This window comes from Physeter macrocephalus, chromosome 10 (genome assembly GCF_002837175.3).
Source record: "Physeter macrocephalus isolate SW-GA chromosome 10, ASM283717v5, whole genome shotgun sequence".
In the NCBI taxonomy this organism is placed as follows: domain Eukaryota; kingdom Metazoa; phylum Chordata; class Mammalia; order Artiodactyla; family Physeteridae; genus Physeter; species Physeter macrocephalus.
The window spans coordinates 74,361,632-74,384,443 of record NC_041223.1 but is presented as its reverse complement, the minus strand read 5'-3'; the positions used below and the strand labels follow the sequence as shown (position 1 = coordinate 74,384,443).

Genomic DNA, 22,812 nt, shown 5'->3' with positions numbered 1-22,812 from the left:
CTGCCTGTTTCCTGCTCTGGTGGGTTTTTACCTTGCTCCTTCATCTGCTGTGTGTTTCTCTGTCTTCTCATTTTGCTTAACTTACTGTGTTTGGGGTCTCCTTTTCACAGGCTGCAGTTTCATAGTTCCTGCTGTTTTTGGTGTCTGCCCCCTGTGGCTAAGGTTCGTTCAGTGGGTTGTGTAGGCTTCCTGGTGGAGCGGACTGGTGCCTGTGTTCTGGTGGATGAGGCTGGATCTTTTCTTTCTGGTGGGCAAAACCTTATCTGGTGGTATGTTTTGGGGTGTGTGTGACCTTATTATGATTTTAGGCAGCCTCTCTGCTAACTGGTGGGGTTGTGTTCCTGTCTTGCTAGTTGTTTGGCATAGGGTGTCCAGCACTGTAGCTTGCTGGTCGTTGATTGGAGCTGGGTCTTAGCGTTGAGATGGAGAACTCTGGGAGAGCATTCACCATTTGATATTACGTGGAGCTGGTTGGTCTTTGGTGGAACAATGTCCTGAACTCAGCTCTCCCACTTCAGAGGCACAGGCCTGACACCCGGCTGGAGCACCAAGACCCTGTCAGCCACACGGCCACATACGTGGGGAGTTTCTTTCCTTTTGGGAGGTCTGACGTCTTCTGCTAGCATTCAGTTAAGTGTTCTGTAGGAGCTCTTCCACATGTAGATGTATTTCTGATGCATTTGTGGGGAGGAGGTTGATCTCTATGTCTTACTCTTCCACCATCTTGAATGTCTCTGCCAGTAGTGAGATGTTGGAAGAGGAAAAAAATAATTTTACTTTCTATTGGGTTTGGGAATTTATTTTTGTATATTTCAAGTAGGATAAGAAGAGCACCTTTTGAAGGTCTGATTTCAAAGGAACAGGGAACTATTTAGTTTTGTGAACTAGATCTGTGTTAACTGTTCCTGTGCCTTCCATGGTATCATGGTGTTGTGGGGGATATGATTAGTCCTCTCAAGCAAGTGCAAAGCAGTAAGTGAAGCAAGTTGCCTCTCTTTAACTTTCCAAAAGCTGAAAAGTACTGAGACGCAAGCTGTGTCAAAAGTGAGAACAGTGCGAAGGATTTAACAAAGTAAGTTACCAAGATAACCTTTTTTTTTTTCTCTTTTGATGACTTTGTAAGAAATATTTGTAACCAATACATCTCTTGTAAACTGCTTGCAATTCAGGATACCATATGTTGTTGTCAAATGAAAAGTTACTAGTACTAGTTTTGCCTATGTTGTATGGTTACAAAAAAAAATTTTCAAAGAAAGAAAAAATAAGTGAGAGAAGCAGGCTACACTGTCAGGGTTGTTGGAATTAAGTCATGATAGCATTTTTTCATCCATCAGGAGGTAGAATTAGTGGGCAGAAAAATTTTTCAATTAGAAATTGTTAGTAATTTTAGATCCTCCGCAAGAACGACTTATTCCATATGTGTGACTAAACAACTCAATGCCAAGGTTTGGAAGTTCATCTTGTCAAGTTTTTGGTGTTTGAGCTGCACTTCTGTGATGGGTTTAGTTTGATGCACCAGTAAGCCCTATCAAACCTGGCAGTATTTTCATGCACAGCATATGTATCAGACATAACTACAACTATCATTTAATTAATGTCTAAATATTTGCTTTGAATCTGTATGCTAATGGCATTTACCTGATAGCTACCCATGAAAATTATTTGAATATACTTTTGCAGCAGGGTTATTTTAACATACTTCTTTTGCAAGCCAGAACCTTTAGGTAGAGGTTGTGTTAGTTTAGATATACTGGCTTTTATTATGCTATACCCAGCAGTTTAAGTAATTTGATGTGCTAGTCTAAATTCCATAAAGGCAGGGACCAAGTTTGTCCTAATCACTTTGTTTTCAGTGCCAAATACATTGCATATAATGTTCACTCAAAGAACACCTGTGGAAGTACTGCACAATTTCCTGATTCCAGTCAACTGAAAATTCAATAGCTCTTTCAGGGTTAGAATTTTGCTTCTTTTGCCCCAGCCCTGCCAACAAACCACAGACTATTACTTTGAGAAAGAAAAAGTGCTTCTTTCCTCGAAGGACATGTATGTATTGGATTTACAAAAAGCATGGGATAATTAAGTTTGGCATTTAATACTTGAGTAAATCCTAGCAAACATAAAACTAAGTCGTATATGTGTAACACTAATTAGTAAACCAAATTACCTTAGTTTTATCTAAATTAAGATTAAATAGGCTTAAATAAGCACCTATGATTCCCTAATAAGCACACACTTCAATAAGCACTAAACTTCTTGACCTCTAATTTGGTTGTTTGGAAACCTTATCCCCTAATGCTTAATATTTCAGTTCTGTGGGATGTTGCTGTAGATAATACTCTTTAAATATAAATCCACTCTATAAGTGATGTGGTAGTGATTAACGCTGTCTATTTCTGGCTTTTCAGTACATATTTCCTGTGCTGAGTGGCCAGTTCTGTCCAATGAGTTGAATAAAAGTTAAGCATGATTTCTTAGTCAAGAAATTTGTGACACTCCAAAGCCTTTTTTGTGCCTTCTGTCACAACAAGCACTGCCCCAGAGTAGATGCTCCAAAAGCTTGGGTCCCTCTGATAGCTATGACACTTAAGTGACAAATAAATCCCAGCTACTCTCAGGGTTGGTTGTTTCTGCAGCATACCTTAGCCTATCCTGACTTAATTCAAAAGGGATTTTCTGCAGAAATAAAAAAGGTTTTAATCTAGATGAAGAAATTTACAAAATCAGTGCTGTGGAACACTTTGTCCTTAAACAAAATGGGTTCCATAGGCAGGAGTTTGAAAACTCATATAAGAGCTTTAGCAACTGGTAACATAAAAAAATGGCCAGGCATAGTCACAGCTGTGTGGTAGAGTGGACAGTCACACAGGTTTGAGTCCCTGAGTTTTTACCACTTATAAGCTTGTCACCTAACTAGAGGCTCATATCCCTTATGTGTAAATGTGGGATAACTAATATAGGATTATAAGGTAATTGAATTATGAAAATTACCTGATCTTTAATATGTAAGTAGCTATGATAGCTACATTAATCAAATGATTAGTCTGGCAATATATATCAAATTATAGAATTACTACTAATTCTTGCATTCACAACTTAATGCATACAACTGGCCTAAGTTTCAAGAATGGAGTATATTAAATACTAAACTAGTATGAAAAAATGGAAGCAAATTCTTTAGAACATAAGGTGGAGAATCATTTTTTTACTCAAATTTTGAGGCTTTTACTCAGTTGTAGCTATTTTTTTAAAAAAGGGTTATCAGACAAGGACATCTCTTCCTTTTAGATTAACAAGAGCTATGCAAAAAAAAGTACTTCAGATTACTGAAGGAAACATAACACTTATTAAGACCTCACATGCCAAAACTTTACGTCTGAATTAATTTCAAAACCTATAAAGGTATGTAATTATTGATATGCTAATGAGGAAACTGATGCTCAGAAGCTAAGTTGCCCAAAACCACTTGGTGGAACTGAGCTTCAAATCATGGCCTTCCTCCACGGCAGTTTCTCCTCAGTACGTAAGAGTACAATTGGTTCATGATTATCTAAACCTTAAAAAAAAAAGTTTATAATGGAAAGCACTTTTAATATTAAATAGTTCCCTGCCTAATTATAAGGAGCTTATCACAACGCCAACTTCATTTAATCCTTCGTTTGTTAAAAAAAAATCCACGCTTTGAATGGCAGTAAGTGAAGTGCAATTCTTTCATATCGTTTTCTACAACCTAAGTTAACTTTAAGCAAAACAACCTCAATGACGATAAATGCATTTCATCATTTATTTAATGTTTAAGCTCTCGCACTAGATTTTTACAAGCTGGTGAACACTGACAAATTATTTCTCCCACAGAGCTATAACCACATGTTCCCGGACAGTATAAATATATGGTTGAGCTGACATTAATACACATCACCATTTTATCAATCACATAATAAAACAAATTGTCAAGTATCCAAATATTAAGTTACACAGCTCAAAAGGCATATAAAATATTAAATGTCTGCTCAATTCATTAGCAGAAACCCACTTTTTTTTTTTCAAGAAAGGTTGGGAATCACACTTCAAACAAAAATAAGTTGGTAAACAACTTCAGATAAGTTTGAAAAAAAATTACAAGAATTTCAGAAATTTTATGATTAAGAATTGTTTTAGCTACAATAACAAAGTATTTCTACCTTTTAAAAAAATATTTACTAAATTAAAGCGCATATTCTACATGTTCTGCACAAGACAAAGGCAACATTTTACTAAAAATACTTAATAGCCCCCTCCCATTCCTTTGTCAGGCCCTCCCTGTAAGTTGCACCCCAAAGTGCAAACATTAAAATTAACTGTAAGGCTTTTTTGTCTGGAGACATTAAAGACATGTGCTTCTGTACAATGTAGATTTTCAAAATGGAGGTCTTCCATGACAGCACAAAATGAGATTTATAGAAAGACATTAAATAATCACTGATAAGACCTGGTTAATTAAAAAAAACCAAACGAGCAAATCTGATGTATACTGGTATGACTGTGGAAGATGTAAACATATTGTGAGCAAATAACCTTATAGGCCCTACTTTCTATGTTTGAAATGATGGAAAGAATAAAACACATAAGATCCAGAGTTTTCATTGTTCCTGGGATTTTAGTTTGATATGACACTAAAAACAAGAATTGTGCTGGGTATTTTGGCACCTAGTCTTTCGAAATTTCTTATATACTGATAAGAATCTGGCATGGAAACAGATTTAAAGACATGAATGATTCCATACTGCATGATTTCAGGAAAAGTCAATTGGTACAAACGATAAGCACATTGTAAATGCTGAACAGCAAGAATCCTTTGCTAAGTGTCCAAGTAGGTTGATCATAACCCAAACATAGAGGCTGCAATTCTGCCAGGCTTGTGGCCTGGTAAAACTGCATTTCAACACTCCTATTGAAGCTTCATCAGACTTCACCAAGCCAACATGCTGGCTAACATGTATGACAAATCCCATCCTGTCTAGGTTCCACTTCCAAGCAATGGCATTAGGCACCCCAGTTTTATTGAATGCAACAGTTGTTTCTATGACCATTAGAGTCTTTGAAGCGCAGCCGCATTTTAGGACGATACTTCTCCAAATACAAAAGTTGCTTGCTGTTAAAAGCTCCACGCCGCTTTCTAGAAGGAAGAAAACAGAAGACGAATTAAAGCAAAGTCCCTCTATAATTAACATTTACTGTTCTATAGGAGGCAATCATCACCTTCCTTGTAGCAATTTATTTTTTGATTATTACATTGTTACTTGATGTAGAAATATGGATCAGCATCCATGTGTAAATGGGAAAAGAGCCGTAAAAAGTTAATTTTCTAAATCTTTTTGAGAGGTAGTTATAAAATAGTCCAAACTTACGAATTCATTTATATAAAGTCCAAGAAAAGGCAAAACTAACTTATTGTAATATGAGTCAAAAAGAGATTGCCCCTGGTGGTTGGGAAGAGGACTATAAACAGCATGAGGGCACTTTCTGAAATGATCAAAATATTCTGTATATTGCACTGAGTGGTTATTTTAATTGGCTGTTACCATCCATTCATCTACCTTTGATATCTGTGCATTTTAACTAACTATACCTCAATAAAAGGGCAGATAAACAAGCAACATATTCAATCAAGAATTTAAAGTAAAACAATAATTTACAGAATTATTACTGTATTAGAATCTTTGTAATATGAGTATCTACATGGAATGCAAACAAGTAAGATATTCCCTGGTGGTAATACTATCTTAAAAATGAACGAAATGGTCAGATAGGCTCTTGGAAACAAATTGCTTTCCTAGTAATATATTTAAATTTGCTAACATTCAACAAGGAAATAAAAAGTTTAAACGGAAAGAACGTATTAAATACATACTGTCTTATGAACTGTACTGCATCTTCGTATTTCATTCCACCTTCAATTAATGCTAGGGCGACAAGCACTGGAGCTCTGGTAAGGTAAGAATTATAGTAAATTATTTTTCAAAGTCAAATCCTGGAAAATTCAAAATACTCCGAACATTCCCCAATCCGAAAGCACTATTATTTACCGTACTTCCTATGTTAATACCTATAGAAAATGTTGGACTTCATGTTAAAAATTAATAAAGTATCAGTATTTTCATATCAAACCCAGGTTTTTAATCTATAACCAAAAAGACAACTATGTCCTTAACTAATACAAATAAGCCTAGAAATTAAGATGTGTATCACTGGAGAGCAGTCCTGAAAAAATTTAAGGGAGAGGGTAAATCTTGACACATGTGGACAATATTTTCTAAATTCCAAGCAGTGAAAAATACTTTCCGCTTAAAGATCTTCTGGAAAAAATTGCTTTCTTTGTTTTATTATCAATGAGACTGTGACACAAGTTTCACGCCAGCCTCCCCAGGGCCATGGTCTGAGCAGTGGGGGACGAGGGTGGTGGTAGCAATTTACAACTATGGACACGTATATTTTGGCACTGCTGTGTAATGACTTCCTACTGAATCAGGATTCTCCAGGATCAAGAACCCTGCCACAAACTCACCATATGCAGTGCAAAAACACCTTAGAGACAATTCATGATCCTTTTCCCAATGAGCTCGGACTGTGATTCCCAATACTATGGATACAACCTAGAACACACAATTAAGTAATTCCGCCCACATGGGCAAGTATAAATTTCAGCAATAACATCTGTCAGTTCCAAATGTACTGGAACACATTACTGCTACACTCACCTACTTTTAAATTTAACTCAGTAAGTAACCTAACAAAGCAAATTAATTCACATACTGACAACCGTGTCTTTACGGAAGTCAAAATCAAGCTTTAACTAGAATGAAGACCAGTATCATTAAATGGGTTTAAGAAATTCTCTTACCTCCCAAGGCCTGCAACACAATGAACGGCAATACAACAACCAGGGTCTTCACGAAACTTAATTTTCACAAGACTTAACCAATCATCAACAATCTGGTTAGATGGTGGTGCGCCATCATCAAAAGGCCAATCCTAAGTCAAAAGAATACACGTTTTAGACTTTTAATGTAATTGCTATAATAATTCTAAAATTCTAACACCCAAATGTTGCCAGAAGCATTTTCTTTTAACGTTTAAACAAGTGTTTTATGAAACCCCACTGTCAATGAAACGCAAATACATGCCGAGTCTTTATAAAGATCTTTTATTGCTTCAAACCTCTGCTCAGCTTTCACCTTTATTTGGACCTTACGACAGTGTATACTTTTGCAACTTAAAACAATTAAGCTTTCTGAAGCCAGTGGTTTATCTGAATAAACTTTGGCAGCATAGCACTGTGAACACATGGGAACCATTAAACACTTACAAGAACGTGGATGCCTTCTTTCTCCACAAGACTGGTGTCGTAAGTTGCTTCACATACTCTTACTATTGTGGTAACTCCGTACTTCTTAAGTTCCTGGATAAAACGTATGTAAAAAAGCATATGAAGTCTTCATAACCACATCACCCTTGCTCACCATTTGTCATTTTGATCACCTCTCTAACAGGTTAACAAAAAATCATGTATGTTTAACACGGTCTTGTTAAGTCTTATTGTCACAAGTCTTGTTTTAAGTGACAATACTAAAAAAGCATTAAAAGGAAAGGGAATGTTAAACATCATATATTTTTAATAAATTTTATGTTAAAAAAGAAATCCCATGGCCCTTCATATACTGAAGTAGTTTATAGTCATGGTAACCTTGGCTAGATGAAGCGCTAACAAAAGAAGATCAGAAGCAACTCAGGAACAAAGAACCAAAGGAATCACTCATGACTATAAGTCATCTGACTTGACTTATATGAACTCTTTAAACTTTTGCTCATTTGCAGTGCACAGTGTATAGTTCAGAGCCTTAAAAGTATGTTCAGAGAGTAAAATCTCAAAAATGTGGTGTAAAAACCCCACATCATTTAAGACTAGAGGCTTTAAGACTCATAATGCATTATTACTAATTATAATTCTTCTGGCATTTAAAAAATATATAGACGACAATCAAAGATAAAAGTATTTCTATGATCTGGAAGGCCTATTTGTTGTTTCTGATTATCTATAGATATTTATAAAATAAAATGTGTATGCATCCAAATAAATTATTCAGCATTACAATCCTTCTAAAAATAGAAATAGTAGATCAGTAGCTGATAATTGCATCCTAAGCATCAAAAGGGGGCTAAGACATAAACTAATCCTGGTTTATAGTATCAGTCATTATGCTAATAAGCAAATATGTGAAAAACCCACAAGCACAGCCTCCCTCCAACAAATTTCTAGTAAGATAAGAGCCATACTGTTATACTGTCCACATATACATTTAAATTAAGCAAACTGTGAGGTATGAAGAACTAGATATTAACTTACAAATCTAAACTAACTCAAGTACATGCCCTCCTCAAAATGTATAAAATAATTCACCTCTAACGTAAAGACACTGGTATTTCTGAGAGCTGGAACTGTAGTCATAACACCTCACAATTTCCAAAATATTTTATTTTGTTACATAAAAGGCTCCACTATTAAACTACAATCAGTTTAAGACATTAAAAAGCATCAAAACTTACCTCTATAAATTTGTTTAAGGTCGCATTAGTTGGATTGTGTGTAATAAGAAATCTCATGTTCTTGTAAGTGATTTCCACAGGAGCTGGGCGGTTCATTCGAGCCATGTTAATTTAGTTTAAAAACACTCAATAGGGTTATGAAAGAATTTAAAAGATTGAATACAGAAATGATGCAAAGAAACTGAGTCTACTTCAATATACTCCACTTGAAATTCTCAGTGCTTTTGAGTATGAAGTTGGGAGTAATGGGAAATGAAATGAACCTCCTGACAAGAAGCAGCAATTCTTCAATCCAGTAATACTGAGACAAGAGAAAGGAAGTGCACTGAGGTTTACCCCATCCAGGTCAGAACTCTTGTAAAAAATGCTCTGTGGATTTCAATTCAACACTTCTGCGTCCAGGTTCACCACTCTTATGGGGGCTTCTTGGTGGAGTAGTAATGAATTTCTACAGTTCACTTGTCTGCATAGAGGTCGTGCTGTGCCTGGCAGTAATCTCCACTGCCCTTCAGAAACTCCATAAATGTGTGACCAAGAACACCACAGAACTGCTGTTTAAAAGAAAGAGAGAAAAAAAGTTGTTTTCAATTCAAAAGGAACATGTTATGCTTTGACGGTATTTAAGTGCACAACGATCTTTCCAAATCTGGGCCCAAGCCACCTTTTACTTGAACCACAAAAACACAAGGGTGATTACAGATTAAATCAATAAGCAAGGATTACTTTAAGTAAATACCCCTCACATCATTGGTACATTTGGTGAATATCCCTTACATACATTCTTCTATTAATTACTCCTTTTAAAACCTGGCTACTTGCTTTACATTCTTCTAAATTATGTACAACTTTCTACATTTTTCCAACTACGAAAATATTTTTACGTATTACAAAAATTCAATATATTAGTGAATATATTCTTAAAAGAAAAAACGAAACTGGTCTTCAAAATGCTCTCATATATACTATTTCATTTGATTCTTAACAACCTATTAACTTATCATTCCCCTTTAACAGATATTTCTCATTTGAGTCTCTGGAAGTTAATCAACTTGAAATCTAGTTTTCAACTTACGTGAAACGTTAAGCGCGCGCGTGCGCACACACACACACACACACACACACACACACACACACATATACACAGAACTCCCATTTACAACTATAAAAAAGACGTTCATAATTGTAATAGTCTTTTGTATTTTAAAACCGAAATTTTAGTTATACTGTCTTAAACTGAAATCTAATTAAAAGAAAAAGTAGAGAGAGGTGGTGGTGGGATGGTGTAAATTACCTTACATTTCTTTCACAGGTCTCAAAAGCAAGGTAACCGCTACCACCAATTATATTTTCCCCAAGTTCCCCTTAAAGATCTAAATCAATTTTATGTTAGTATCAAATATTACATGAATATTCACAGGATATTTTCATAATATATACACGAAAAACATTGATGTTGACGTTAGTCTTCTTCCAAGTAGTTTACAAGGAGCTTGTGTGGTTGGGAGTAAACAGAGGACTAAAAAAAAAAAAAAAATTAATAGCAGGTCAACAAGAGCACTGAGAGCCAGCCACTGCCCCCAAACCCTTCACAGGTATTCTCATGGATAAATTACCAAATAAAATCTTTTGAAATCAAAAGATTCACTTAGTTTACTATGCTAAAGTTTAAATTTAAGCATTAAAAAAGGCTTAAAACTACATTCAAACTACCTCATCTCATTTTCACTCTGAGTCTCACGCTAGTTATAGTTTCTAAAAGAACGCTGCTAAGTTTTGAAGAATAATTCATATGAAGATCTAGCCAATCACAGAAAACATTAAGTCAAAAACCCAGTTCATTTTTGTGTGAAAATAAAGGAACTAGCCTCAGGAATCATGTCTTAATAGGTGTCCCATAAGGAAGGTAACTTTCATTAATTCAAATTTGTTCAAACCCACCGTCAGATGTTACTTCACCGACTTGTGAGCTGGGCTAAGAAAATTAGTGATTAAATTGCCACTGAGGACTTTGTTGTTAACAGTGTGACATCAGTAACTGGAAATAATTTCAATTATATATACTTTCCCTTCAAATCCTACACACTTCTTCCTTAGAATAAAAGGTGTATTCTGGCACCTTTCCAATGACAATAAATTAAAGTGATCTGCAAAGCTGTTAAGGTCACGGGCTCTTATCTCAGTATTCTGATTTCCGGTACTACTTTTTTTCAACTGAAAGCCGATTTCTGAAGAGACAGTATCGCACACCACCGATTTCCCTACTGAACAGCTGAAATTCCTGTTATACCTGAGTTTGGCCATATCCACCCCTTTCAAGCAAGCGGTTTCATGAGAAAGCACAGAAAGCAATACAGAAATAAGTCCTTTGGTGACCTGGTTATTTTTACTGAGTGGAGGCACCCAGTGGCTGGGGGGCACGGGGATGGGACAACGACGGACAGACGGACGATGGATTTCCACAAGCGCAGAAATGAGCACTAAAACCTAACATCTTTCTCTTCTGCCCGAGACACTCCCCTATTCCCCACTTCTCTGCCCCAGGAAAAACTATCCATGATGGGAAGTCTGGAAATACCAAGGAATTGTTCCCCTCCCACTGCATATAACCGCAATAATACACACGGGGGCATGGGGGACCAATTTCTGTGCAGAAGCCTAAGCCGATCTGTCCTACCGCAGAGTCCGAGCAACACATCTCTGCTGTGTCCAACGGTTCGTTGGCGAGTCTGTTCCACATCTACTTGTGCTTTAAACAACGCACCCAGAAAAAAGTGTAAAATACTGCTCACTTCTGGGAATGATCAGGCTTTCTGGTCTCCAACTTTTCTACTGCCATCAAACAAAACTCATACGAAAAGAGTAACAGGATGGGACTTCCCTGGCCGTCCAGGGCTTAGGACTCCTCGCTCTCAGTGCCCAAGACCCGGGTTCGATGCCTGCTCGGGGAACTAAGATCCCACAAAAGCGGCTCGGTGAGGCCAAAAAAAAAGAGAGAAAGAGAGCACCAGGAAGCACGGGCTCACAATCTGGATCCCAAGCAAGCCCACGATGCCAGCTACAGCGCAACAACCTCACACACTGGGAACGGTAGCGGGTTCCACGGGCACAAGCTCAGTCTCACAGCCGTGGGTGTGGCTCGCCACAAGCCAACAGAAGGCAAGCACACGGCGCGCCAGAGGACACTCAGGCACAGCCCAAGAGCCCGCGATCGCAAGACGCCGCCGGCCCAGCCCGCCCCGGCGCAGGACAAGCCTGGACTCGCTCCCGCGGCCCGGGGCGGGGCGCGCCCCCCGGGGCGGCCGGCTTACCTGGCGAGGCCGCGCCGGCCCGGGTCACGGGTTCGCTACGCGCCTTCAGTGCGGCGCCGAGGCCATTTTGTCCGAGCGCCGGTCCCGGCCGCGGAGCGCACGGTGGCCCACAGGCCCAGTCCCTCCGGCCCCGTGCCGGAGAGCCCTGCCCAGCCCGCGCGCAGCCGCCTCTCCCTCCCGCCTGCCGGGGCTGGGGGCGCGCCCGCCGCAGTGACGCGCAGCCCGCGCCCCACCCGGGCCACGTCCCCGATCCCAGGGCCCCGCGGCAAACAAAGGGGCCTCGGGGCGCCGGCCGGGGCCGCAAGTCGCCCGGGCGAAGAAGCGGCCACAAAGCGGCTTCTGGGCCGCCCGCGCCGCCGGGCGCCCCGCCCAGCGCCCCGGGCTCGGCCCTCGGCACCCGCCCGCCGCCAGGACGGCCGGGACTCGGGCCGGGACGCGGGCGGGCGCCGGGCTCCGAACAAAGGCGGTGGCGCGGGGCGCGGGTACTCACAGGAATATGTCTACTCATTGAAGATTGTGGCCTAATCATACAGCCGGTCCCGAGGCGGCGGCAGGGCAGGGGCGGCGGCGATCGTCGCGGGGCGGAGGCGGCGGCGGAGGCGGCTTCGCGGGCTGCGGCGGCGACGGCGGCGGCGGCAGCAGCGGCGGCGGCGGCGGGGGAACCGTACTCGGTCTGCAGCGAACGGCTCGGAGAAGGGCGCGCAGCCTCACCGGCCCACAGTCCAGGGGGCCAATACGCGCGCCGAGGCGCCCTTGCGTCACAAGCCCTCCCATTTATAGCGCGCCTGACGTGCGCCCCCCCACGGCCACCAATCGCAGCCGGGCCCCAGGTCGGGCGCCGACGAGCGGGGGCGGAGGCCCGCCCAGCGGACGTCACGGAGCGGCGGCGGCTGCCGGTGTGAACCGGTTGATGAATGGCGCCGCGCTGCAGTCGGAGCGCCACCCGGCGGGGGCGGGAAGTGGCGGAGGAGGGACAGGGTGGGGAGGGGAGGGGGAAGGGCTGGGAGAGGGAGGAGGTGCCTCCCTTCCTCCTTAAAACCCCGAAGAGTGCGTGCGCTCTCGTCAGCAGGCAAGGCCTGGAGTTGGCTTCTCCTGAAGACGCAGTTCCCTCGGGTTCGGAACCGGGTCTCAGTCCCGGCCCTGCTAACTTCTGCCGTAGGTCACACCGCGGTCGGTTTTGCCTGCGGTTTACCGTGGCACCTGCGCCCTGCGATCCCCGTCGTCAAATAAATGTTTCTGTGGCCCTACGGCTGCCGGGCGACGACCCCTGGGGTGCCTGGGACCCCGGGCCCGGACCGCGCGAGCGCAGGTGCGGGCACGTTGGAGCGGGGAGGTCTTATTTCGGTGAACATCCAGCGGAAGGCGGGAGAGCATCGCGAGGCGCGGCCGGAGCGCTCTGCCGTCCGCGGGCTCTCTTAGGCACGCCTTCGTGCTCTGCACGCGGGCAGCTGCGGCAGGCTCGAGCGTGGCATTGCGGAATCCCACGCATCCTCTGTACTGCGGCTCCCTGGATGCGTTGCCACGGGTGAGGGAAGGTTAGGCAGCGTTTTAAAAATTGTAAGAGCCTTCGATTTGGTCAAGGACCGATGGAACTCTTTGCGTCCAAGCTGGAGCTTTTCCTTTTTAGAACCGTACCACTGTCTTTCGTAATTTAGGCCCTTAACAAGTAAAGCTTATCACGGTTGTTCTGTGTTACACAAGGGAAACTCTGTCATTTCTAGTCTGAAAACTCTTTCTCTTCTGCTCTCTGGAAGGAGTAAACAGGAGTTTTACCTGCTCTGAAGAACTCGGCTTTCTACTAACACTGAGGCCTTTTGTTTGCTGTTTTCACTGAGCATAGGTTGGAGAGGGCTTTAGGGATCACATTGTTTCCTTGGTCAGTGTACTGCAGCATCTTAGGATTTATTAGAACTTCTGCTTAGAGACTGTGCTTGCATAGTTATTCAACTTCTTTATAAACGTCATACTCTGTAAACAAAGCGCTTTCAAAAACGAGTTGGGTCAGGCAGGCTTTTACGGGAATAAAAGTCAAATCACCTTCATCTGAAGGAAATTGCTTGCCTTGGAAACTCTTGAATCCATCTAAGTCAAGGAAAACTAAAGAGCTTGAGAAATATATGATGCCCCTTCATTACATAAAAGTTTAAAACTTTGATATGGCAAAAGGCTGTTGACAAAGTTAAAATATTTAATGGCCCGTTGGGAGAAAATTTTGGCGACGTATCACGGGAACAGTTAACACCATAATAAATAAAATGCTTGACCCACATCTACAGTAGTGTAGTTTAAAAAAACCCATGTTCAGTCAGCTGCTTTCATGCCAAAAGTTTGTCAGCACAGTGATGCTAGCTGGAAGCGTGAAAGCTTTTCAAAAAATGAGTTTGGTGGGACGAGATATAAGTTCAGCTAAGCAGAGCCAAATCAGTATTAGCCAGTGTTCTTGTAGAACTTGAGATACAAGCTGTGGGTCTTGTGAGCCAGATCCCGTAATAGTCATAAGCAGTGCTGACATGGAATATCCGGTGAGCTGTTGCTCATCAAGCTCTCAAAGCTGGGCTCAAACTCCCAAGTGGGCCAATCAGCTTCGGGGAGGGGGGGGAGGAGGGAGGGGGCGGGTCTTAGCCTCTCAGGTGAGGTACCACCTTGCTCTACTTGGAAAAGACAGTCAAGGATGAAAAACTAGATAGAACTTTTGCTATTAAGAGAAAGGACACACTTTAAACAGACATAAACGTGGTCTTGCTGACCAGCCCGCTGAATTCTCTCAGGGTTGTCATGGGCCTGCCACTCCAGCAGCTGCCGTGTGTCACGTGGTATTGTGGTTCACTGCTGAGCGTGTGTGCCCGGTGGAGCCCAATAGTTTTAAGCTGCTGCTGCTTAGAAAACAGTGGTCCATCCCATCACTGGTTAGGAGGCTCCTGGGGTCAGAGGACTCACTAACCTCTATAGATCTGCACTTGGAGCATCAGCACCTGAAATTGTTGAAGCAGAGGGTTCAGACTGAGCCAACAAGCTTGCAAATCGTGGTCCAGACATCCAGAAGTAAGGAAACACTTCTGAAAAGGCAGTGCTCCAGAAAGAACCCCTAAAACGGAAGACTTCTTTTCCAGCTAAACAAAATGCCCAGATCGCAGTTAACTTTTCTCAGCAAAACATGTGTCCTTGAGTTCATCATGGTGGGCAGGACTTTTCATTAGCATATTCAAAATTCAAAAGCCAACAGTTGGGAGGTAAAGGAGACTGTAAGAGCATTATGAGGAAAATCGTTACAGAAGATGAAGCACTGCAGGAGACTACAAATCAGTGAAAACTGATGAAGAGCGGAGAAATCTTTATAGGATGGCAGATCTAGTAAACATTGAATGATTCCACTTATACCAGACATGTAAGAGGAATGGAGGATTTCAAACCTTTCTATCTTCTCAGACTTATTGGGGCCATGAAGGGTAGGTTGAGACCATGAGGAAGTCTGATAAAAACAATAAAGCAAGAGTATTACCATTGCAGTGATAGAAAGATCAAATGTGACAATAACAACCCGGAAAAGAAATACTAGATTGCAAGGTATAATGATGTGCCAGTTGTACTAAATAGAGGCAGATATCCCAGTGGGTGTCTGGATACTAGTGGGGAGGGTGATATTAAGTGCAGTATAGCCCCAAACTTAAAAAAGTGTCCTAAAAACTCAGGGATACAACCATGGCTACTATCAACATTGTAACAGTTTATTTTCCTTTTGCTGTTATATAGCAGCCTATTTTATATCTAAAATGAAATCTTCTTGTATGATTTGTTAAAAAAAAGTTTAAAACAGAGGGCTTCTCTGGTGGCACAGTGGTTGAGAATCTGCCTGCCAATGCAGGGGACACGGGTTCGAGCCCTGGTCTGGGAGAATCCCACATGCCGCGGAGCAACTAAGCCCGTGCTCCACAACTACTGAGACTGCGTGCCACAGCTACTGAGCCCACGTGCCACAAATACTGAAGCCCGCACGCCTAGAGCCCGCACACCACAACGAAGAGTAGCCCTCTCTCGCCGCAACTAGAGGAAGCCGGCACGCGGCCCCAAAGATCCAACGCAGCCAAAAATAAAATAAATTTTTTAAAAATGTTTCAAATGGAAAGCATACTTAAATTTTTGTGAACATATAATTTTCAAGTGTGTGAATGTTGTTTAAAACTAAAGCATGCTCTATGTTAAAAAATGACTGAGTTTTCTTTCCCTAAGTTTAAAGTTTTAAAGATTTAAGATTTAAAGTTTTATCGTCTTTTTTAATAGCCACATATTTTTGTGTATTTATTACTTTTTAACTGAGGTATATAATTGACATATAACATTATATTAGCTTCAGGTGTCTGACATAATGATTCGACATTTGTGTGTTTCACAAATAATCACCACAGTAAGTCTTGCTAACATCTGTTCCCATAGGGAAGTACAATTTTTTTTTCTTGGGATAAGGATATCAATCCACCCTTGTGATGAATAATAAAAATCAAACAGCAGTGCTACATCATCATTTCTATGTGAATTTTAGACACAGAAATCTCCAACAAGCAATTAAGCTTGTCACAAGCCAGTCAAAGTCCATAGGCCAATCAGTACCTGTACTTGGGCTATTGTGTTTTGACTCAGTCAGACATAGAAACTGTCAGTCACCTACCCGGTGCGTGCTAAAGATGTAAATATCTTTAGCTAAAAGAATCCTGTTGGATCAGAAATAAACATTTTATTAAGTCATCAAACCCAATCGTTAGAGGTAATCTTTCTCTGTAAAACTGACTTAAGGCAGTTTTCGAAAAACCTTTTAAAAAACTATTTTAAGAAACAATTCTCTTAGTAAGTCTCTGTTATGTCCATTTTCTGTCCCTTTACTTTTCATGTCTAAGTTTAATCAACTTGAATACAAACCCAAAAATTGCTTAGGTAAGTCTTCAAGTCAGATGAAACTGTGTTTTCACGTTAGAAACCCTGCCACTGAATATAGTGAGCATTTACTTCTGTGGAGGTTCAGCGTGCATATTATGATGTGACAGACTGATTCATCAAAAGAATATTTCTATTTGCATACTGGTAGGAACTGTTTCCTTGGGATGCTGAGTAAAGGACTTATTATGAACCTCTAATACTTCATAGCATTTTCATAGCATGCCATTTTGATGACTGATTCACTTACTGGTACCCGGAGGAATCTAGTTTCAGCAAATTCTCATTTTTAGTGAACTTGGAAAAATTTCTTTTGCTGTTCTAAAGTCTGAATAAAAATCATTTGGGAATTGGAAATCAGGAGGGCCACAGTCTCCATGAAATTGTTAGGAACATGTTGAATTATGCCACAGTCTGAAGCAAGGCAAAAATAGCTTAGGAAAGGAGAACTTAATCTGGCCAGAGAAAGGGAATGGAGTATCAATAAATGTCAAAGGTTTGTTATGCGTGCTATGGCAAAGCTGTCACTTGACAGGTTTAATTTACAGAGTTGGCATTTAGGCTGCAGAATCCAGACAGACACTGACCCAAGCAGCCTTACTAGGGTCAGCCTTACATAAGGAGAAGTGTTCTTGAACAGGTTCTGCCAAGCATAATAACATTTATTTAACAGAAAGCTGCAGTAGTCATGTCTCTTCCCTACTCTATCACAAAATTGTTTTTAACGGGACATGTTCAGTAAACATTGCTATCTTAGTGTATTTCTATAGCTTGTTTCATCACCAGAAGATACTGAATAAGAAAAAAGTGTAGAAGCATTTCAGAATTTCTTCTACTTAAGATAGTTGGCATATCATGTATTTCTGGAGTCCTCTGACACATAGCAGATAATCAATATTTGTTTGGATATGACCAGGTTACTGTCCCTCCTGAAATCCTTTTAGGCATCCTCTTCCCAGTCTTCCTAAGATTTATTTGCAGGCTCCTCTTAGTTTTTTCTTCATCCCTTTAGCAATGGTGTTCACTGGGGTTTTGTTCTAGGGCTGCCTGGCTCTGCTCTGCATGCACTCTGGGGTTTTCACTTACCCCCACAGCTTTGGCTATCCACCCTCCCTCTCTCCTCAACACTTTTTAAATGCCTAGCCTATGCCAGGCCCTCTGCTATCTTATGATGAACAGCATAAACATTGTTTCTACCTCCAGTGGAATTTATATACAGATGAGGAAAGGGAAAATAAAAAGTAACTAAGCAAAGAATATATAAGTTGTAATGTGTGCTATGAAGGCGGTAAACGGAATAGCTGGGGTAGTTACTTCAGACACGGAAGTCAAGGGGCAGTGTCTCCCAGGAAACCCAGACCTAAAGGACAAGAATGAATCACAGAAAGAGGAGGAGGAGGAGGAGAGGAGAGAGGTTCTTGGTGGAGGAAATGACATTACAAATACCCCAGGTGGGAAGAGTTTGGCTGTGCTCAAGGAGATGAAAGACTTGAGGGGCTGCAGCAAAGTAAGAAAAGGGAACAGAGGCAGGGGTTAGCCTGCAGATCTGGCAGGGGCTGGGTAATTCAGCGACCTTGTAGGCCACGGTAAGTATTTGGATTTTATTTTAAGGGCAATGAGCAACAGCTGCCTAACAGGAAATAGATGTTTTAAGAAAATCATTTTTCCTATTCTGTGGAGAATGGATTGGATGGAGCCACAGAGTGGAGTTGGTGTGATGCGGTGAAAGACTTGAGGTTTCCTGCCTTGCTAAATGGCGGACAGTGACAGTGTTGACTGCGATGAGACAGTGGAAATGGAGAGAAGTGAGTAGATCAGAGATGTAGAATTAGAATTGAGAAGACTTGAATCACAACATGTCCTACAGCTTCCCAGAATTGTTGTCCGTGTCCAAAGAAAGATATAAGGCCATTATTATAAGCCTATTTTATGCTATGGTGCTGAATACTATAGGCAAACTGACATGAAATTTCATAATTCACATGACCATTTTCATTAGCAATATGTTTGTAAGGGATAAACCAGAAGCATAAAAGAAGCAAAGGTCCTCAAATTATGCTTGGAGAAAGGCACTATTTCTGAGGATTTCAGGAATGTAGAGGAGTGGGAATGCCTAACAGTTGTATATTTAAGTTTTCATAGAACAATCAAAGTCCTGATAACTATATTAGTAAGAAAAGCTAAAATGTATTATGCTCTTTTTTCCAATCTGTGCTAAACACATTTGCATTTTTTCTTGAACTTAGAAATAAACGTAAATGTCAACAGTGTTATAATTGACATTTAAGTGCTTTGTGGTTGTCACTGGGTGATGTGATGAACGATTTTTTTCTTTACAAATTTCTATATTTTCTAATTTCTTTCCCAAACTGCTACCCTTGTTATTGGGAGTGAGGAATATCAAATGAGCACTTGGCGGATTTAAGTCATATCCCATATTCCTAATATTTTCAGAATTTCAGGTAATATTTTCAGAAAATGAATGTCTGGAATGTTATTTACATGGAAGATATTTGAAACATTTAATTGTATGATGACTGTTTAGAAGTAGAGGAAGGGGTATTTGTGTGGCAGATTTAAGTTGGGAGTTAGAATTTGTCCCAGAAGAGGTTGTTCTGATAGGTCTGTAGCCTTCTTATAATCTCTGCCACAGAGATGGTGGCACCAGGTTACCCTAACCTCACTCCAGCTGTCAGAACACCACAACCATCTTGTTCTGACTCCATGTTTCCAGAGAATTAATCCCATTCTAATTTACTTTTAAGGTGGATCTATTTGCCATCACATGTAGGAATGTAATGCCCAAGTTCTCAAGATCCTTGAGAACTTGAAATGAAAGGAAATCTCCTTTATCCATTTTTTTTTTTGCTTTAAAAAATTGTCTTCAGAGAATTAAGCCAGAAACTCTGCCACAATGAGGGTGTTTACATACCATATCTGTGGTTATAAATCGAAAGATGGCCTAAAAATGTGTGACTAACATTTGGAGACATCTAAAACTTGAGTTAAGGTAACTTTGGTATCATCTAAGAGAAGGTGACCTGGAATGTGACTGTAAGTGGAAATTAAATCAATTTTATTATACCTGTGTGGAGGAAGATTATGAGAACTGAAGGAAGATGACAAGAGGTACATAGAAGAGTAAAGCCTGAAGATCTGAGGGTTGTCAGTGTTTGTCCAGCACTGCCTAGGGAAGAGGCACTGAATCTGTATACAGTGAACATGCTGGTTGTTTTTGCATTCTGACCTATGTCATCTTCTATGAGTTTAGTAAAAGTGAATCACAAAATATGATTATGTAGTAAATTACTGAAACTCCATCCTCACTTCTCATTCTCATGAATATTTCAAGAGAAATTGTTCTCTAGGCCAGTGCTACTCAGATTTAGCCTGTGAACTAGTACCAACCAACCTACAAACTGTTGCTGGTCTGAGAAGAGGTAAGTATAGAAATTGGGAGCAGGACTTTAAGAACTTTTATAGCAATTTGATAGGGTAACTTTATGTTTATTGAATTAAATTTATAAATTAGGCTTGTATTTTTAAGTTTCGAAAAATTTCATTTTCACGTAATTCATTTTTATTAAGAAATACTGCTGAAAACTACGGAAATTGATTAGTTACATTATGAAAAGAATTGCTACAGGTATCTTCCTGTAGTCTTTTATGTATGAGGCCACTCCATGATCTTTTACAATCTTAATTATTCCGAGTCTGTCCATCCTGGGTTGCTGTCGTCAGGAGGAAAGAAACCATTCATACGGTTTCTCAGCTTCCTTTGATAAGCTTTAAATAAGAACTATGATTGTGGTTTTACAAATATATGAACATGCTTTTGTTGATATATTGGTGTGCGCCTGTCAGGACAATTTAGAATTACTGTAGCACACTTCCACAGAGTTAAAAAGGAAACTGAAAATGTTGTTTACAACATCAGATGGCAGCCAGGAAAAGTAGGTTGACAACAAACTTATAGACTGTTTTTATAGCCTTTGGGAAATTCATTTTTAAATCCAAATTGCTTTTACTGCTATTTAAGCCCTTCTCCTTATATTTAGTGTTCATTGTGTAAAGTAAATTCACTGTTTTTACAAGTAATGGTGGAAATGGAACTCTGTAGAAGAGTCTTATGCACTACAGCTTCCCCAAATAACTCCATATAAGTCCCTGATGTCTCCAAGTGTCATCATGATCCTTTTAATTGATTTTAAATGGCTTTAAAAATGTATAACAGGAGTATTTATAGTTACAGAATATTTTTCTACATGAGCATGTTATTTATAAATATGAATTGATTTTGATGAAATTGAACTAGTCAATTCCCGACTAATGGACATCATGAATATCAATGATCAATGACTCCTCTCTCCAGTGTTCTTTCCAATGAGAAAGGGAAGAGAGCTGAGCAAAATCATCTATCCTCCATACTGCCATAGAGTCTTACTGCCTTGGATATGTCCTGTCCAAAGCCCATCATCCTGCTCTATGGGCAGGCTTTGTGATAAACACTTTATGAGCATTATCTGACAACCTACTTGGCAGACGAGGAAACTCATTCTTTATTTCCTTCTTGAAACTCTCTTTCTTCGTCTACCCCTCTGGGGGCTCCTGGCTTGTCTCCCTCTGTCTTCCTGTCCTCCAGTTGTTGGTATTTTTAAGGATATTTCTTATTTCTTCTCTGCTATACTCTTACACTCTATGGTCTCAGAGTCGTTTAGGAGATTTCTTTGGTTTCAACTTCCTAACATACCCTGTGCTTCCAGTAAAGACTTCTCGCCTGAGTTCCAGAAATATATATTTCCATGGTATAAACTCCAAGTACCTCATACCTCATCGTCAAAGCTGAGCCGATAATCTCCTCCCTTCCCCATGAGACCAGTTCATCTTTTTGTTGTCCTGACACCAGTGACTCCCGTCTCTGGCCCTCAGATGCCCCAGCCAGAAACCTGGCAGCCATACTAGCATCCTCCCTTCTCGTCTCTTCTGTCTGATTGGCTGCCAATTTCTTTTAAGTCTATCTATTAAAGATCTCAGAAAGTGTCCCTCTTTCTCCACTTTTTACTGTCAGTCTTCCTTCCTTCCTTCCTCTGTTCCCTCTTCTTTCATTCCTTCATTCATCCCTTTAACAATATTTACTAAGTTGTACTGAAATAGCTTGATTCAATGACTTCTAGTCTTGTCTCCATCTAATCCATCCTGTATTTTAAAAAAATTCAGTGTCTTAAAAAAAATGCAAATCTGATCTTGTCATTCTCCTACTTAAAATCCTCCAGTGGCCCTCTATTAACTTTTAGAAAGTCCAAATGAGCAAGACATTTAAGACCCTCCAAATTATGCCTTTGCCTTCCCAGCCCTACTTCCTGCACTACTGTTACTCTTCTAGTCTTTGAAACCACTTGTAGTTTCCAAAATATTTGCCATGCTTTCTCAGACCTCTATGGTCTGCAATTCCTTTTACCTAGAAAGTTCTCTTTCTACTTCCCCTAAAACTCTACAATTAATTCTCTTATGAAGCTTTCCTGGCCACTACATCAATTAGGTACTCCATTCCCCATGCTTCCATAGTTTCTTGTGCATATCTCTAATGAAGCATTCATTGCATTATGATAACCATTTTTGTAAACTCCATCTGTCTCCCTCATACCCCATGAAGCTTTCCAAGGCAGAGGCCAGGTCCTATTAATTTCCCTGTGCCTAACACAGTACTTGGCACATAGTAGGTATTTAATGAGCAAGTAGCATATTTTGTGGTATTACTGTTTCATGCTTTATTTAAGGATGTTTAGAGGACAGTGCTGGTGTTTGGTAGGACACAGAACCAGGAAATAGGATCTAGCAGCAGACAAAGATTAGAAGGTGAAATCAAGAAAGTCATGATAACAGGCTGGCTTATCTTGGATAGTATCAAAGACAGATTGTTTACTATCTTTTTTTGGTGTTGTTGCTGTATTTGAGCATTTCTCCTAAAAGAGTATTAATAACTCACTTTTACATT

The 22,812-nt window shown here is 40.5% G+C and overlaps 2 protein-coding genes across 2 annotated transcripts; both read right to left on the bottom strand.

The window, feature by feature from the left end:
- Nucleotides 1-3,760: 3,760 nt before the first annotated feature.
- On the bottom strand, nucleotides 3,761-8,714 carry PTP4A1 (protein tyrosine phosphatase 4A1). Its single transcript, XM_024132993.3, has 5 exons — nucleotides 8,584-8,714; nucleotides 7,346-7,438; nucleotides 6,881-7,011; nucleotides 5,891-5,965; nucleotides 3,761-5,155 (listed from the first exon to the last, which is right to left on the bottom strand). Exons 1-5 carry the CDS (start codon nucleotides 8,686-8,688, stop codon nucleotides 5,038-5,040), a joined length of 522 nt encoding a protein of 173 aa, XP_023988761.1. The 5' UTR covers nucleotides 8,689-8,714; the 3' UTR covers nucleotides 3,761-5,037.
- A 281-nt stretch (nucleotides 8,715-8,995) lies between these two features.
- On the bottom strand, nucleotides 8,996-12,508 carry LOC129392475 (uncharacterized). Its single transcript, XM_055087639.1, has 2 exons — nucleotides 12,382-12,508; nucleotides 8,996-9,134 (listed from the first exon to the last, which is right to left on the bottom strand). The coding sequence occupies exons 1-2, from the start codon at nucleotides 12,418-12,420 to the stop codon at nucleotides 9,039-9,041; spliced, it is 135 nt and encodes a 44-aa protein (XP_054943614.1). The 5' UTR covers nucleotides 12,421-12,508; the 3' UTR covers nucleotides 8,996-9,038.
- Nucleotides 12,509-22,812: the final 10,304 nt, after the last annotated feature.

Excerpts from the sequence above, each read along its gene's own strand:
- LOC129392475 (XM_055087639.1), bottom strand. The coding sequence starts at position 12,420 with ATGATTAGGCCACAATCTTCAATGAGTAGACATATTCCT. Across the intron at positions 9,135-12,381 it reads CAATGAGTAGACATATTCCT|CAGTTCTGTGGTGTTCTTGG; the intron begins GTGAGTACCCGC and ends TCTTTTAAACAG.
- PTP4A1 (XM_024132993.3), bottom strand. The coding sequence starts at position 8,688 with ATGGCTCGAATGAACCGCCCAGCTCCTGTGGAAATCACTTACAAGAAC. Across the intron at positions 5,966-6,880 it reads TGTGTTGCAGGCCTTGGGAG|AGCTCCAGTGCTTGTCGCCC; the intron begins GTAAGAGAATTT and ends TTACCTTACCAG. Across the intron at positions 5,156-5,890 it reads GCAGTACAGTTCATAAGACA|AAAGCGGCGTGGAGCTTTTA; the intron begins GTATGTATTTAA and ends TCTTCCTTCTAG.